General features: G+C 40.5%; 1 protein-coding gene across 1 annotated transcript in view; it reads right to left on the bottom strand.

Moving 5' to 3' along the window:
* Positions 1–18442, bottom strand: part of LOC132823103 (uncharacterized) — a 110600-nt gene that overhangs the window by 27935 nt on the left and 64223 nt on the right. The window contains 1 exon segment of the mRNA XM_060836642.1: positions 4884–7372. Coding sequence (XP_060692625.1) covers positions 4884–7372 — 2489 coding nt within the window.

Here is an 18442-nt window from a genome sequence, read left to right as displayed (position 1 = left end):
TGTATAAGGCATAATTAGTAAGATTGCAGAAAATATTTAAATAGGTGGTATCAGAAAGATTAGGAAGGTTATCAGAAATTGCACTCGCTATTGATAACTGGGGAAGTTGACAGAATAATGGCAAATGGAATTTAATATAAAGAAGCCTGAGGTGTTGCATTATGGAAAATCAAATCAAGGTAGATGTTTCATGGTGAATGGTAGGGCCTTAACGAGTATAGTGGAACATAAGGACCTTGGAGTTCAGGTGCACTGTTCTCTGCAAGTGGCATCACTGGGAGACAGGGCAGTGAAGAAATCTTTTTGGCACACTGGCCTTCATGAGTAAGGACATTGAGTATAAAAGTTAAATTGCAGCTGGATAGGACGTTGTTGGAGTATAATGTTCAGTTTTGGTCAGCCGACTATAGGAAGGATGTTTTTAAACGTGAAAGAAAGTAGAAGAAATTTAAAGAAATTTAAATTTCTGCCAAGACTCGAGGGTCTGAGTTACAGGGAGAGGTTGGACAAGCTAGGTTTTTTGTTTAGAGCGTAGGAGACCCAGGAGGGGGTGGGGATGGAGGGAGGTGGATCTTATAGAAGTCTGTAAAATTCTGACAGGCATGTATAGGGTGAATGCATTCAGTCTTTTTCTGTTGTTTTAAAAACTACACCTTATGGAAATCATCATTTCACTTTTTAAAACCAAGTTCTCCAACACTCATTGTAGTTCCTGTTTGCGTGCTGTTTCATCACGCAGTGGGGTTGTTATTAGGGCTAAGTGGAATCAGGTGTACAAGAAGAGGAAGATCCAGTCGGCATAAGCAGCTGATTGGTCTATGAATGTGTCCAGTTATCGACAAGAAAGGTCGTCTGCCTGATGACAACTACTGATGGGCTAACAGGGAGCTAAACACCATCTGGGTAAGAATGAAAAATCAAGCAGCAACAAGCATATGTCAGGTATAGACAACATAGATCCAGGGAATTCTTAGAAGAGAATAATGGCAGGAGGACTATTCTTAAGACAGAAATAAGGAGGGCTAAAAGGGAACATGAGATAGCTTTGGCAAATAGAGTTGAGGAGAATCCAAAGGATTTTGCAAATGCATTAGGGACAAAAGGGAAATGAGGGAAAGAATAGTGCCCCTCAAAGATCAGCAAAGCATCCTTTGTGTGGAGCCACAGGAGATGGGGGAGATACTAAACGAGTATTTTGAATCAGTATTTACTTTGGAAAAAGACATGGGAGATATAGAATGGAGGGAAATAGATGGTGATATCTTGAAAAATGTCCATGTTACAGAGAAGGAAGTGCTGGATGTCTTGAAACGCATAAAAGTGGATAAAAATCCAAGAGCGGACGGGGTCTACCCTAGAACTCTATGGGAGCTAGGGAATGCATTACTGGGCCTCTTTCTGAGATATTTGGATTATTGATAGTCACAAGTGAGGTGCTGGAAGACGAGAGGTTGGCTAACGTGGTGCCAATGTTTAAGAAAGCTGGTAAGGACAAGCCAGGGAACTATAGACCAGTAAGCCTGATGTCAGTGATAGGCAAGCTGTTGGAGGGAATCCTGAAGGACAGGATGTACACGTATTTGGAAAGGGAAGGACTGATTAGGGATAGTCATGTGGTTTGTGCGTGTCAAATCATGTCTCACAAACTTGATTGAGTTTTTTGAGGAAGTAACAAAGAGGATTGATGAGTGCAGAGCGGTGGACGTGATCTATATGGACTTCAGTTAAGCAATTGACCAGGTTCCCCATGGGAGATTGGTTAACAAGGTTAGATCTCATGGAATACAGGGAGAACTAGCCATTTGGATTCAGAACTGGCTCAAAGGTAGAAGACAGAGGGTGGTGGTAGATGGTTGTTTTTCAGACTGGAGGCCTGTGACCAGTGGAGTACCACAAGGATAGTGCTGAGTCCACTACTTTTCATCATTTATATAAATGATTGGGATGTGAGGATAAGAGGTACAGTTAGTAAGTTTGCTGATGACACCAAAATTGAAGGTGTAATGGACAGTGAAGAAGGTTACCTCAGATTACAACGAGATCTTGATCAGATGGGCCAGTAGGCTGAGAACAGGCAGATGGAATTTAATTTAGATAAATTTGAGGTGCTGAATTTGGGAAAGCAAATCTTAGCAGGATTTTTACACTTATTGGTAAGGTCCTAAGGGGTGTTGCTGAACAAAGAGACCTTGGAGTGCAGATTCAAAGCTCCTTGAAAGTGGAATCACAGATAGATAGGATAGTGAAGAAGGCGCTTTGTATGCTTTTCTTTATTGGTCAGAGTATTGAGTACAGGCGTTGGAAGGTCATGTTGCAGATGTTTGGCGTTGAATTAGATAATGCTGTGGAGCAAACATTGAATGAATATATCCAATATTTGAGCTATCATGTAGCTCAGTGTCTGAACAAGTTAAGGTCATGCAGAGTACGAGAGACGAAACAGGTTGAAAGATTGCGTTATAACAAAGGTTTCAAAGATGTCATGGAGGTCAAAAAGAGATACGGCACCGAGGTCACAGTCGCAAAGGATGTCATTTGAATCTGATTTAGAATAGTATAAATCGATAGAAGATTTTTAAAACTGATTGATTGGAGTTACTCAAACAATTTACACCATTACTGTACTTCACAGATGCATCTTGAAATTATATCGCACTGGAACTTCTTAATTTTTCTGTTTCTGTCATACAGTCAATCACATCAGCCTCACTATTTAATATTGCATAAATATATGAAACATGATATATGGTTTCTGGATTTCTTACAGAATATGGGCGGCACGGTGGCACAGTGGTTAGCACTGCTGCCTCACAGCGCCAGGGACCTGGGTTCAATTCCTGCCTCAGGCGACTGACTGTGTGGAGTTTGCACGTTCTCCCCGTGTCTGCGTGGGTTTCCTCCGGGTGCTCCGGTTTCCTCCCACAGTCACAAAGATGTGTGGGTCAGGTGAGTTGGCCATGCTAAATTGCCCGTAGTGTTAGGTCAAGAGTATATGTAGGGGTATGGGTGGGTTGCGCTTCGGCGGGTCGGTGTGGACTTGTTGGGCCGAAGGGCCTGTTTCCACACTGTAAGTAATCTAATCTAATAAAGCTTGTATCATAGAACTTGAGTAATTGAACAGAAAATTTAAAATTAGACTGAGTCAATAAGACTGTCAGACACTTGCACAATTTTAATCACTTTCATTTTAAAGCTGATAATATATTGCAAAATGACATGCAACAACGGAAAATGTTCTTCTTCATTTATATATCCAATCTTGAGCAGAGCATTTCAAAAACTTTGTCAAACATGTGGGGCTGTAAAGGCACAGCCGGTCAGGCAGCATCGAGGAGCAGGAGAGTATAAGTGCTTCATGAGGAATTTGCATCGGCGGGCTGGTCAAGACAGCTGAGAGGTAAATGGGAGGGGTAGAGCTGGGGAAAGGTAGCTTGGAATGCGATAGGTGAATGAAGGAGATGGTGATAGGTCAGAGTGGAGGGTGAAGCAGATAGCTGGGAAGGAAGATGGACAGGTAATACAGTACAAGAGGAGGGTTGGATCTAGGATAAGGTGGGTGTAGGAGAGATGAGGAAACTGATAAAATTTACATTGATTCCGTATGGTTGGAGGATCCCAATGCGATCAAGTAAGGTGATCTTCCTCCAGTCGTCAGGTGGCTAGGATTTGGTGGTGGAAGCCCAGGACTTGCATGTCCTTGATAGAGTGGGGTGGGGGGTGGTGGGGAGTTGAAGTGAACTTTGTACATTCTGTAAATTTGACTCTGATCTCCAGCATCTGCAGCCTGCACTTCCTCCCATTTCAGTAACTTTGTATATCTCTTGCAGAAGGTAAAGAAATCCAAGAATAGTGATCTTACATTAATGCCATAGGGTGGCAAATTTTGGGAAAAGGTTTAAGAGAACTAGCCAAAATATTGATGGGTTTTGGGACAATATGAGAGAAAACAAAATTGACTTATCAGAAAAAAGGAGACTAACCAAATTTAAAATAATGAACATAATTCAGAAGAAAATTTAGGGGGGAGGTGGATCAACTCTTTTGTGCAATGCTGCTATAAAATAGAATGCATTGACTGTAAGATTATTGCAAAGAAATGTGACAGTAGCGTTCAAAATAGAAACTGCTAATTTCTGTGAATACGAGGCCAATGCTATGGTAAGTTATATATTACGTTAGTCAATGTTTTATGTAACAAGCTAACCACTAACCTTCAGCCTCCTGCCACCCCATCCCAGCCCGCAAAAAAAAATGCTTTAAATCAAAACTGCATAAAATGATTTATCCTGAATATATCATGTCCAATTATTGGATAGTTCTTCTAGGTCAAATATACAATTTTCCAGCAGAAAATTTATTGAACACTGTCGAATACAATGATAGACCTGAAAATTGTCATTCAAATTTTCATCTGCAATAAGGTTCATAGTTATACAACAAGTTACAGATGCAAGCAAAGTTCAGAGATTATTGTTATCGTATTGACCAGCTCAGTTCACATTTGCAGCTGTGATCTCCAGCATCTGCAGACCTCATTTTTCACTTGTGATTCATGCTTAACAGGAAAGTGCGGAGTGGAATTCACAGATAATATTTTGTATACTTCAACAATGTCAAACAATGAATAATTACAAAGCTGATTTCATGCTCACATGCACGTTTCAGAGCTGTCATCTAGTGCTCGGTATATTTTGCATAATTGAAAATTAGGAACAACAGGAAACTATTTAATTAATTAGGTCTTCAGATATTAAACTTTCGGAAACAGCTATGCACTGAAATAAAACTTACCCATGAATGCAGTCCTTATCACATAGCTCTTTAACAAAGTTTGTTACTGCTATTACCAATTATGGAACTTCTTGTAAATTATTTTCCGGTGCTTATGTCTGATCTATCCAAATCATTGAAATGCAATGGAGGATTACAGGGCTTTAGAAAGAGAAAATCACTTTTTGATGACTCCGGAGATAAACTTATAGCATAGCGATAACCTTTAGTTTGAGCAGACTGGGTATAATTAAATGCTTCGTTTGGTGCAGGCGTACGATTAAAGGTATCATTCAAAGTCCGATTTGAACAACAAAAAACTGTGCGACCGTTGTCTACAGCATTTCTATCTTGGTTAAACTTCAGGATAACCAGAACAATTATGGTTACAAAAAGCAAAAGGGAAGTTGATCCTAACATAATAATTAAGTAACCATTAAGATTGGAAAAAAACTTTTTCGACTGTCCATATTCCTCAGTTCTTTGTGTCGAATTCTCCGTAAGATTTGATAAAATATTAAATGAGAGTGTTACGGTAGTGGATAGACTTGGTTCTCCATTATCCTTCACGAAGACTATCAGCTTTGCTGCGCTAATTTCTTCCTCACTTAAACGCCGTGTTGCTCTAATTTCCCCAGACCGAAGCCCCACAGTAAAAAGCCTGGGATAATTAGCCCCCAGCAAGTGATAAGAAAGCCGTGAATTCTGACCAGAATCGGTGTCAGTCGCGATTAATTTGGTGACCAAATAATCGGGATATACTGATTGTGGCAGAATTTCTACTGATGCTGAGCAGTTCCACGTTAAAGGTGAAACAATAACAGGAGCGTTGTCATTCTGATCCAAGATAATGACATTTATGAAGGCAGTGCTGCTCAGTTTGACAGACCCATTATCGTGAGCTTGAACTTTGATCTGGAAATGTTTCAACTTTTCATAATCAAGGGCATGCAGGGCGTAAATGATCCCATGTTTAGAACTGATGGTAACATACGAAGTTCTCTGTACGCTTCCACTGCGAGTGTTCAGAATAGAATAGATTATCTCTCCGTTCTGGCCCGAATCTGGATCCGAAGCAGTGACCGCAAATATAGAAGCACCCGGAGTGTTATTTTCCATCAAATAGACATTATATGACGATTGTGTGAATCTCGGCGCATTGTCATTAATGTCGGAAATGGACACTAAGAGGGTTTTATTTGTTGACAGAGAGGGAGATCCTCCGTCCCAGACTGAAATGTCAATGCTATATGTCTGGACAGTTTCACGATCCAACTTATCACTTGTAACCAAAGTGTAGCCGTTTCTCGATGTTCTTTGAAGTTTGAACGGAATATCTACTGGAATGTGACATTCTACATGTCCATTTTCTCCAGAATCTGAATCTATAGCAGTGATCAGTGCTACAACTGTACCTGGAGGGGCATCTTCCTGCACCGTACTGGACACCAATGTCACTTCCAATACTGGGGCATTGTCATTTGTGTCTATTAGTTCAACCATAACTTTTGTAAGTCCCGCCATACCTGCATCAGCGTTGTCCACAGCTTCTACATCAAGTTCATAAACATTTGATTCCTCAAAGTCCAGTACTCCTTGAACTGTAATCTCTCCAGTTTCTGGGTCCAAGTTGAACAAATTTCGAATATTTTGGGAAACGTGGCTGGTGAAGTAATACTTCAGTTCACTATTCTTACCTTCATCAATGTCAGTAGCGTGTACGGTTATCACCAAGGTCCCTTTGGGGGAGTTTTCCGCTATAGTGCATTTGTATGTTTCATGATCGAATACAGGTGCATTATCATTGACGTCAAGTACAGTGATCAATATCCTGCTTGTTCCAGATCTCAGCGGTATCCCACCGTCAACAGCGGACAGTATAAGGTGAAAGGACGACTGTTGTTCACGGTCCAAGGGCTTTTCCAATATCAACTCGGCACTTTTTGTCCCGTCAGTCCGTGTCTGAACTCTGAGGCCAAACTGGTCATTCGGACTGACCTGGTAAGTGTTAATTGTATTCGTGCTGACGTCCGGGTCATACGCGCTCTCGACAGGGAAGCGCGCTCCTACTGAAATTGACTCACTGATTTGCAGAAGAAATTCAGGGTTCGGAAATCTGGGAGAATTATCATTTATATCTAGTATTTCCACTGCAACCGAATGTATTTCCAGAGGATTATCAAGCACTAATTGAAAAGAAAGAGAACAGATAGAGCGCTGCTTACAAATCTGCTCTCTATCGATCCGCTCATTCACAAACAACACCCCATCTTCCATATTTACCTTCATGTACTGCCTTCTTTCATCAGAGACGAGCCGAAATTTACGAGACAATAATTCCCAAAGATTTAATTTTAAATCCTTAGCGATATTGCCAACAAAAGCACCGTGCTCCTTCTCTTCGGGAATCGAGTAGCGAATTTGTCCCAAAACCAGGTTTGATGTCCAAAGCAGCAAAACGAAAGATGTCCTGCGTAGTATTGTCATTGTTCTCGGGCGAATGTTGACGTAAAAATGTCGATATGTCGTCCAGTCTTGCTTTTTATACCGTCTTACCACGGGAATATATACTAACACGTAACAGGAGAGGCAGACAACGAACCTGGGAAGATTTCATGAACATGGCCGCACGGCATATGAACAGGCAACGTCTGTCTCTTCGTTTCTGGTCTGTATTTCAGCGGCTCGGATGAGAGGTCCTGTAGATCCCTGTCTTCTGATCTGCTTTTAATTGGTAGACAGCGACACGAACAGCCTCAACCAATAACTGCAACAACTGTTCTTAAAGCTGGACTGTTCCGGTATTCATTGTAATAGAAGGCAACGGATGATTTAGGAGTGCGCAATTTAAAATCCTTTTAGAAACCACAGGTGCAACATAACAACTGATAGTATAATGCTACTTTTAATATTGCTTATATTTATCGATGCAGCAACAGAAAGATAGATTACATTTACATTCCCATAATTACATTTTCCATTTCATCATTGGATGCCAAGGACACAAAGCTTTACTGAGATCATGATAACCCTAATTATGTCATCCAGTACTTTGTGACTCAGTATCATTGATGCAAAGTGCAGATCACCCTCTGGATCCAGCCCAATTAGATGACGGGCCATTTTGTTGCTGGGTGGTAACAGGAAAGTCTGAATAATTCCATTCCCGTTCAATGATAGAATAACATTGTAAACATACTGAAAGAATGTACTTAATTGAATAAAAGTAAATGCCAGCGAATTCTTCAGTGGGGCTAATCTTAGCTGTCATCGCAGTTTGTAAATACTTCTAGTCAGTGGACTGAAGACACAAAACTGAGTCAAAATAACATAATTTGGACGCTGAAAATGAGAGATAAAAGCAGAAAATTCCGGAAAAAGCAATAGGCCAGGCACCATTTGTACAAAAAAAGCAAATTCTTCAGAAAAATATCTTGCATCAGAGTCATTTCTGGTTAAATACCACGAAGAAAAATGTTAACTCCGTGACTTTTGTTCCACAAGCAGCCACACTTGCTGAGCATTTCCAGTATTTACGCATTCATATTAGACTAGGTGTGTCTTATAACAACAACTGTTTCCATTTTTTTCTCACGCTGTTAAGTTATCCTAATGTGACAAACTGGTTCTACAGTGAGAATAACAAATATAAAACTGTGATCTACCTGAATGAGCAGGTGATACCATAGATTGGCAACTGTTTGCAAAAACAGTTTTAAGGATTCATAAAGGATTCTGAGATATTTCAGAAACACTACTTACGCAGTTTCACGGGGCACCCATTGGCTGATGATTAAAATCGAAGGTGCATAACAGGCTAGATTTGGATGATTACATATTTCTTCCGGAGCTTTAAGTCTGGAAATGTTCACAGAGATAGTATGACATGATGCTCTTCAAGATTTTGTAAACAAAAACACGATAAGATTTGTGTCTAAGATTTAAGGTGCTGCTTAATCATGCGTTATTAACGTCAGAACAGGGGTGATGCATGAATGGATTTTATTGTAGTTTCAAAGAGGTTTGCCTGCATTTATGTACGTGAATGATGGAAATGGGTAGGATTTCATTGACGCAACCAACTCGAGGAGATGCAAATAACCGTGAAGTCAAAATATGTGGATCCTGGGAACCTGATATAAAAACACAAAAGGATAAAGTCGCCATCATCTCAGAGAACCATGGAATTGTTCTGTCATTAAAAGGAGACAGTTGGTGATGGTCTAACCTGAAGGTCACTACACCTCAGGCAAGATGTAGGAAAGGAAAGGAAAGTCCTTCATGGTTACTTCAGCTGGTGTAAGAATTGAACCTGTACTGTTGGTGTCACTTTGCAATAAAAATCAGCTGGTGAACCAAATCATTTAACAAACCCCAAGACTGTGAAACGCTTCGTCTTTAGAAGAGGATCATTGGACTCAGAAAAGTAACTGTGCTCCTCTCCACAGATGCTGTCAGGCACGCTTAGTTCCTACAACACTTTTAAGTTCACTAAAAACGGCAATTGTGTTGCAGCCTTTCATGGAATGTTGGTGTCATTTTAAAGGCCAGCATGTTTTTTTCTCTTCAGTGTTATTCGGGGGAAGCTGATTGTGAGCAGGATTTGTGAACATGTGCCGCCTTACTAGAACAGACGGTCACCAGAATTCCACAATATTCCCTCAAGCACAATGAAACAATTAAGATGCAATTCCAATTCAAAATGTTGTGTGGCTTGGATTTGAAATTACAAATTATGATTTTACTATTTACCTACTGCACAAGATGGTGGAGATCAGAAACATGGAAATAGAGTGAAAGGAGCATTACTAAATTGTTGTAGGTATTCTTGTGGATTGTGAACAAGCTCAACTCTTTTTCTATGGGAATAGAAACATAGTTCTTTGGAGGGGAGCAGTAAGAAGAGTATAAGATCTTTCATGGAACTCCACATAAATGAACACGTATAAGAAGCTCTATTTCTTTGAAACCATGAGGACGAATGAATTTGTGGATTTATGTTAAAATGACAATTTATGCATCTGCAAACAAATGTCAACATTTTAACAGGAGTGATATGAAGAGGTGCATTTGGCAGATGATCCTTCGAGATGAAGCACCTGAGGTACTGTGAATATTACAGCTGCAAATGTACTCTTAACGAGGAAATGAATGAATGTTTATGAACGTGCATGGGGTTCCAATCATAGCAGCTGCTGTTATGAAGGAGTAGATTTTTAATGTACCTTTAAGAGAGACTGGAAGCTGGCCACATCTTCCGCCTAGGAACCCTCCAACCACAAGGGATGAACTTAGATTTCTCCAGTTTCCTCATTTCCCCTTCCCCCACCTTGTCTCAGTCCCAACCCCCGAACTCAGCACCACCTTCATAACCTGCAATCTTCTTCCTAACCTCTCCACCCCCACCCCCACTCCGGCCTATCAACCTCAACTTATCACTCTCGCCTTAACCTCCTTCCACCTATCGCATTTCCAATGCCCTTCCCCCAAGTCCGTCCTCCCTACCTTTTATCTTAGCCTGCTTGGCACACTTTCCTCATTCGTGAAGAAGGGCTCATGCCCGAAACGTCGATTCTCCTGCTCCTTGGATACTGCCTGACCTGCTGCGCTTTTCCAGCAACACATTGTCAGCTCTGATCTCCAGCATCTGCAGTCCTCACTTTCTCCTGGAAGTTGGTGTGGCCTTAAAGACGCACATAGGCTGCTGAAAGAATTTAAAATGTAATATTTGACGGTGAAACTACCAGTGCAGCTGTGTTGCTATGATACAAATACAATTTTAAATTCAGCCAATCAGTTTAAATTATGCCCCAGACAACAAATCCAATCAAATGTGAATTTAGTATTTTGACAACATCAAACAAGTGAAATGATCGGATGTTTTACGGTATAAAATGGGACATATTGAACAGTTTGGGAGAGTATTGCTAAGAACACAACAAGTATACACTGATAGCCGAAGAGCTCACTGAAAGGTACCTGTCCATGAGAAATTATGCAGCAGAGCATTGAAGCTGGCCTATAAAAACATCTACAGAGGAAAATGTACAAATGAGAACGTAAAATGCTGATTAGTTAAGAAAAATTATTTTATTTTTCTGTAAATCTGAATCGGAGCTTTTTTCATCAGACCAGAATTATGAAGTGGAAGGTAAAAGCTTGGTTTAAGAGAAAGTAGTTGTAAATAGTCGTCTAATGTTCTCTTTTGGACGTAAAGAATAAGAATGTTAATTCTTACCTTAAATGGTGACCTCTGGGATAGTTCTTTGCTTCACAAAATATGACGGATTACTGTGCAACGTGAGCTTCTCTCTGTATTGACTTTAAATTAGCAAATTACCCAGTGTCACAACAGTTTGGTGGCTTTTGCCCGCGATTTGAATAGGCTTCGCCAGATCCAACCTGAGATCTGGACAGATTTAAATAGAGCTGAATAGATTTGGGGTATGAAAAGGTCCAGTGGATTTCAACACTTGCAGGTTAGTGTCCTGGATCTTTAAATAAAGTGTAGGTGAGACAATTTGTTTAATTTTGGTGACTTCTAGTTGTTTAAATGAAAAGTGAGAGAAATGGCTTTTAAAATTGCCAAAGTTGTTCTAGGGTTTGAAGTTGATTCTCAAATTTGCCAGGAAAGTTTAGAAGGAAAGTAAACGGCCATAATTTTAGAATTAGCAAAGAAGTTAGATTTGGGTTTAATCAAGGACAAAAGTAAAGCAGAAATTGTAAGAGAATTACTCAAACATTTAGGTGAGTTTGAGAAACAGGCACGTGCAGTAGAGTTAGAAAAATTAAATCACAGTTCAAGAAAATTGAGTTAGAAGATAAACAAGAAGAGACAGAGGGAGAGAGTTAGAGAAAGAGAGAGAAGAACAAGCGAGAGCAGGAGAGTGAAAGAGAGAGGAAAACGGAAGGGAAAGAATGTTCTTATCTGACAAAGAGAGTGAGAAGAAAGGGAGAGAGAAAGAGAGACAACAGAGAGAGAGGAAAAGGAAAGAGAGAGAAGGATCTTAGCTGAGCAAAAAGAGAGAGAATTTGAACTTGAGAAGTTGTGACGTGGTCAGCACAGTTGAGTTAACAGTTTGGAGATTAAAAGAGAAGGTGGTGAGGTATACAAATATGTCAAAACTGCGACATTTTGATGAGAAAGGTGTAGAGATCTTCTTTATTTCGTTTGAACAATTGACTCGGCAGATGGAGTGGTCTGAGGATTTTTGGCTAATACTAGTTCAGACTAAACTGGGAGACAGAGCTAGTGAGGTATTTGCTGAGATGTCAGATGAGGGAATAAGAGATTACGCAGAGGTCAAGCAAGCTATTTTATGTGTTTATGAATTGATATAAGAAACATGCACACAGCGGTTCAGAAACATAAAGATGGAACCAGGTCAGACTTATGTTGAGTTTGAAAGAATTAAACATACTCATTTTGATAAATGGGTGGGAGCCTGGAAGATAAATACGACCTTTGAGGCTCTAAGAGAGATTATTCGTCTGAAGGAGTTTAAAAGCTCATTTCCAGAGATTATAAGAATTCACGTACAGAAACAGTAATTTCAGGAAGTGAGAACGGTAGCAGCTTTAGCTGATGAATACGTATTGGTTCGTAACACAAGCTTCTGGCCAGAATTTCATCCTTTGAGGGATAGTCGTTGGGAGGAGGGGAAATCCTACACTACAAAACAAAGAGTAGAGAACACCACAGGTTAAAGAAGCCCAAAAGGGTGGAAAGGAGGTGAAAGGCCTCAGGTGGTTGCACTGTACTGGTGTGAGACTCAGAACATTACAGTATTGGTGGTTTCAAACGAGCACTGGGAAAAGGTATTTTCAGTGCCAGAAAGTGGGGCATTTAAGGTCATAGTGCTTGTCGTTAAAAAAGAGCTCTGAGGGAAATGATGTGGGAAAAGGAACAAAGCTAGTGGCATTGGTCAAAGTCGTAAAGGAAACCCCAAGAAAAGCCAAGGAACTGCAGGAGAGCAACAGCCTAGGCTGCGGCTGGAGATGGATTTAGTACCTGATCTCTGTAAAGGATTTGTCTCTGTGGGTAAAGTTTACTCAGAACGAACAGGGAAAGAAGGGCAAGACGTTATAATTTTCAAAGATATAGGATCAAACCAGTCTCCAATAGCAAGAGATGAGCAAATCTACACTCTTTCTGATCTGTTACCCGACATTGTGGTAACTTGTGGGATAGATGGACAGTAATTTAATGTTCCCGGATGTAAAATCAGGTTGGAATGCCAACTCAAGAGTGGGCAAGTAACAATGGGAGTGATTGACAGTGTGTCAGTTCCAGGAATCCAGTTTGCTCTTGAGAATGATTTAGCAGGGTACAAGGTGGGAGTGACTCACCATACTGTGGAGAAGCCCAAGGAAAATCAAGAAACTGGAGAGTTAAAAGAAAAATATCCTGGTATTTTCCCAGACTGTGTAGCAACAAGATCCCAAGATCGAATAGGTGAGTTAACTAAATAGCACCTAAAGATGACGCAGAATAGAATGAAGCAGGTGGCAGATAAAAACTCTGAGACTCGGACGTTTTCCCGAGAGGATGGCGTGTTAGTACTGTATCCAGTGATAAGAAATCCCTTCAAAACCAGATTTACTGGTCCCTATCAGGTTAAAAAAAAAGTTGAATCAGATGAACTATCAAGTAAAGCTGCCAGATAGAAAAAAAACTGTATCGGGTGTGTCATGTGATCATGTTGAAATTGTATTATATAGAAAGAAAGAAACTGGAGAAACAGGTTTTCGTTATTGCCCCGCAGAGTGAGGAATCAAATGCAGATGTTGTGGAATTTGATGTGCCTCAAAATATGTCAAACAATGAAGAAGTCCTTGAGGAATGGAATAGGTTCATAAACTATCTGGTTCAGGAGCATAGAACGCAGTTGAAAAGTTTGTTACTGTCGTATGAGGACATATGCAGGAAGAGATAGGGAAGATTAAAGCTATTGTGCGTGAAGTAGGCATAGGGAATGCTGCACAGATAAAAAAAAAACAGCCTTACCAGCTTACTCCTTACAAAGCCAGACAGGTAGAGAAGGAGGGGGGAGGCCATGCTCAATGAGGATATCATCTAAACGAGACAGAGTGAGTGGAGTTCGCCAATCGTCTTAGTTACCAAACCAGAAGGGACACAACAATTTTGTATGCATTATCAGACAATCAATGCCGTTGCACAATCAGACTCATACCCAAGACCAAGATTGGCAGACTGTATAGAGAAAGTTGGACAAGCCAGTTACATCACCAAGTTGGTCTTACTGCATGGTAACTGGCAGGTACCTTTATCAGACATGGCGAAAGATATCTCTGCATTTGTAACCTCAAATGAGCTATCTCAATTCAAATTGATGCCTTTTGGAATTAAGAACACACCTGCCATATTCCAAAAACTCATGAACAGAGTTGTGGCTGGGTTGACAAACTGTGCAATCTATTTGGACAATGTAGTAATCTTTAGTAAATCCTGGAACGATCGCATGCTACAGTTGGCAGTGCTCTTCGAATGAACCCAAGAAGAAAAACTGTTAATAAACCTAAACAAAACTAAACTCACGAAAGCAAAGGTGACATTCTTTGAAAATAACATCGGTCATGGAATGTTGACACCACAAAATGCAAAGATGAAGGCCATCGAGGAATTTCGGCAATCAACCTCGACAAAAGCATTGCTTCGATTTTGTGATGAAGCAGTTTCTATTGGAAGTTCGTTCTAGACTTCAGCAGTGTAGTGGTATGTTAAACAATTTGCTGAAGAAGAACACAAAGTTTCGGTGGACAGAAAAATGCCGGAGGTACTCGACTATTTAAAAGCAATATTAACCACGGCCCCAGTTTTATCTACAGCAAACCTTTCGAAACCCTTCAAAGTTACCATCGATGCTCGTGACATAAGAGTTGGAGCTGTACTGCTGCAGGAAGATGATAATGAGATTTAACTGTCTGTTGGTTACTTTTTGAAGAAGTTCAACCTCCACCAGAAGAAATACTCCACGATAGAAAAAGAACTATTGAGTTTGTTACTAGCATTACAACATTTTGATGTGTATGTCATGTTAATTTTTATTTTAAATATGGATCTCTCGGATAGTTCTTTGCCTCTCGAAATTTAACAGATTGCAGCATGAGGTGAGCTTCTCTGTGTTTCAGAGTTAAAATAGCAGAGGGGGTTACTCCACGTCCGAACATTGCTTTGTCCCAAATTATGTCAAACGTCCTGACTGCATTTGGAATTGCAGCTATCCTGTATGAAACTGTAACTATGCCCTTTAGTTGGTGAGAGCGTTTTAGCAAATCAATAATTGTCTTACGGATTGCAAAATTTCCAGGCACACTATTGATCTGGCTTTTTGAGTTCAGATTGCAGCTCATGATAAACAATATAATGTTGGTGGTACAGAATTTAGCAATCGTAACGCCATTGAGGAGAAAAGGGAAGTCGTCTTACCTGTCTTTTTATGTTGTGCAGATTTTGCCGAGAATGCTTGGAGTCAGTTTCTGCATCCACAGAATTGCAAATGTTTCTGTAAATTGTGCAATGTTCAGCGAGCATTTCAGTGCTGAGCTTGCGATAGAAAATGGTTATTGATGCCACAGTTGAAGCTGATTCAGCCTTGACAAGACCTTAAAGAATTGCTGCAGAGACTTCCTGGAACTGAGATGGTTGTCTTCCTACAGTTCCAACCTCCTCTTTTGTGCTAGACAGATAGCTAATCCTTAGAGATTGTTTCACCTGGTTTCTATAAATTCTTGATGACACGCCTCGAACAAATTCTGTATTGATGTCAAAAGTAATCAGTCTCATTTCAAATCTGGAGATCAGTTCTTTTGTCTCTTAATTAGGCAACTACTGAAATGCAAATTGTTCACCTGTGTCAATTCTAACCTTCAAAGTATCTGCTCTGTGTGGCTTGTATGTTTAAAATTAAAACTTTGTCACTATCTCAAAGAAACCTATGCACCCTTGTTAGAAATTCATAACAGAATATCACTACAATTTGTAGGAGTGACATTTGACCAAACCTTAGAATGGGACAGGAACCGTGCCTGCAACTGCAGCTCTCCATGGGATGTCTGTACATGTCGAGGTATCGAATTCAAACACTAATGCCAATGGAGTGTAAAATAGAATGAGATAATAATTCGTGGGACATCCCCTCTTGATTAATTTTGTACTTGTGGCAAAGTTAATTTTAAATTCATATATAGAAAATGCGCATCTTTGGCCATGCCAATTTTATTTCTCACCTCTAATAGCCCTTAGGAATAAAATGCTGATCTTCATTTTGGAAACACTGCAGTCCTTGCAGGGCCAGTTCATCACGCCTTCGTTCAGATTGCAATTTTGCAACATTTCCCCGGAAATACGGAAGCCGTGGGGCAATGGCTCCATATCATAATTGTGTACACAAGAAGGAAGAGCAGGCAGATAATTGCCCTTGTCCAACTTTGTGGGAGAGATAGGGTATTTGGTGCGTGTTGTCTAAGGAGTCTTGGTAAATTGGGCAAAATATGTTCACGGTGATATGTGATACTGTCACTGCGAGTCAGAGTAAACAAAGTGGATTGATTGGTTGCCAGTCAAGCAGCAGCTTCTTCCGGCATTTGTCGAGATTCACGTGTGTCCTTTGAGCTCGGTATGTTGAGGATATTCTGGCACATTCTTAATTTGTACCTCACCAGTGGTCGACAGCATTTAAGACGTCAGGAGAAGCATTAATTTCTGTATAATTTCCTTCCATTGACGTTCTTTGAAGTTAAGCTTTTGTGTCACTCGTCCAATTCAATTTCTGGTCAATAGCAACACTCCCGATATTTGTAATAGGGGATTCATGTATGGTAACGTTGTTGAGTGCAAAGGGGGATAGACAGATTCTCTCGTATTTGATATTAACATTGACGAACAAAAATGCAACACCGCCGTACTTGTCACTTCTCAGCCTAGGCCAAAACGTTGTCCAGGTCTTGTTACTTTGCCACGTCGACTTTAGCACTACCTGAGAAGTTGAATTGAAAGTTGCATAATCGTCAGAAAACATCCCGAAGTTGGAACTTATGACACAGGGAATGCCATTGATGATGACACTAGTTAAGCCCTAGCAAAGAACTTGCGAGACAACAACATTCCGGTCGTGTGGAAGGGGTGACTGCCTTTGTCCTAAATGCTTGGTATAATTGCTGTCAGAGGAGAGAGATTCCTTTGCTACGTTTTTGCTCCAGCTCCTTGATCAAATGCAACTTGGTTAAAAGCCAGCCATCTTTATTTCCTCCTTGGATCTCAGCTCTTCCTTCCATATTTCTATGGTCTGCAATATATCCAAGGACATGATTCGGCTGGCCACCCCTCCCATTTATCTCTCCACCTCGGAGGTTCCCTGATGAAGGGTTTTTGCCCGAAACTTCGATTTTCCTGCTCCTTGGATGCTGCCTGACCTACTGCACGTTTCCAGCACCACTCTAATCTAGACTCTGATTTCCAGCATCTGCAGTCCTCACTTTTGCCACCGCAATCTGAGCGTCAGTGAACACGTTATTTTGTGTAAATGGCTCTTGTCAGCATTCTCAATGGCACATTTCATTAATTGGATAGTGAATTTGGGCATTTGCATAGAGTGCTATTTGGCTTGTTAGGATTTATCCTGCTTTTTTGTGGCCGTGACAATATATGGAGAACTTTCCATATTGCTGTATAGATTGCAACTGCATTGGAGCAGTGCTTGAGGAGTGGCTACTTCGGGATCATAGGTTTTCAGCGCTATTCCCCGAATTTAATCAGGACCCATAGTCATTGCGCTGTCCAGTTCTTTCAATCGTTGCTTGATATCACATGGGGTGAATTGAACTTGCTGCAGCCTGACATCCACCTGAGGTATAGCACTAACTGACAGGTTAAGATTTACTCTCTTTATGTGGCCGTCTCACGTCTGAATTACTGGGGACCTTAGAATTGAATTGGAGTCTCCAGTCGTCAATTTTGTTTGCACTTGAAAATGCTTCGGTCTTGTATTTTACAACGAAGTTCTGGGGTCTCCCATCATTGATGATAGGGATATTTATGAAGCCTCATCCTCAGATTAACTATTTAGTTATCCACCACCATTAATAAGTGGATGTAGCAGGATTCGTGAGTTTAGGTGTCGTACTGTGCCTTCTCTTAGCCTTATCTGTCACGAGCTGCTTAATGTGAAAAAAGTGCTCAGACTTTGATCAATTCGACATGTCATTTTCAGTCATGTTTGGTGCTGTTCTTCACATACTGCCTTCCTACTATCTTCTTTGAACCTGTGTTGGTCATGTGTCTCCACAGTAATGGTAGAATGGGGAAGGTATCAGGGTCTGATTCTGTTTGAAACTACTCTGTTGGTACAGGTAGTTCATAAAGACAGCTCATGAGTGCTCAGTATTGACTTGATAGTTTTGTTTGAAATGCATCATATTCAGCATTGTCATCATGCATTCTCAATGTGATAGAGCATATCCTCAAAGTAAAAGCAGGACTTCATCTTCATAAGGGTTGTGTCATTGTCACCAGCTTTAATATTGTCATGGTGCTGTTAGAGACATTGGTATCTTCTGCAGGTAGATTTACAGCAACAAGGTTAAGTAACTTTGATTTTTATCCTGTTGGCTGCTCACCTACGGCCACAAATCCAGTTTACGAACTATGCCC

This window comes from Hemiscyllium ocellatum, chromosome 16, assembly GCF_020745735.1.
Source record: "Hemiscyllium ocellatum isolate sHemOce1 chromosome 16, sHemOce1.pat.X.cur, whole genome shotgun sequence".
In the NCBI taxonomy this organism is placed as follows: domain Eukaryota; kingdom Metazoa; phylum Chordata; class Chondrichthyes; order Orectolobiformes; family Hemiscylliidae; genus Hemiscyllium; species Hemiscyllium ocellatum.
The sequence above is the reverse complement of the archived record's forward strand: the minus strand, read 5'-3'. Positions and strand labels throughout refer to the sequence as shown.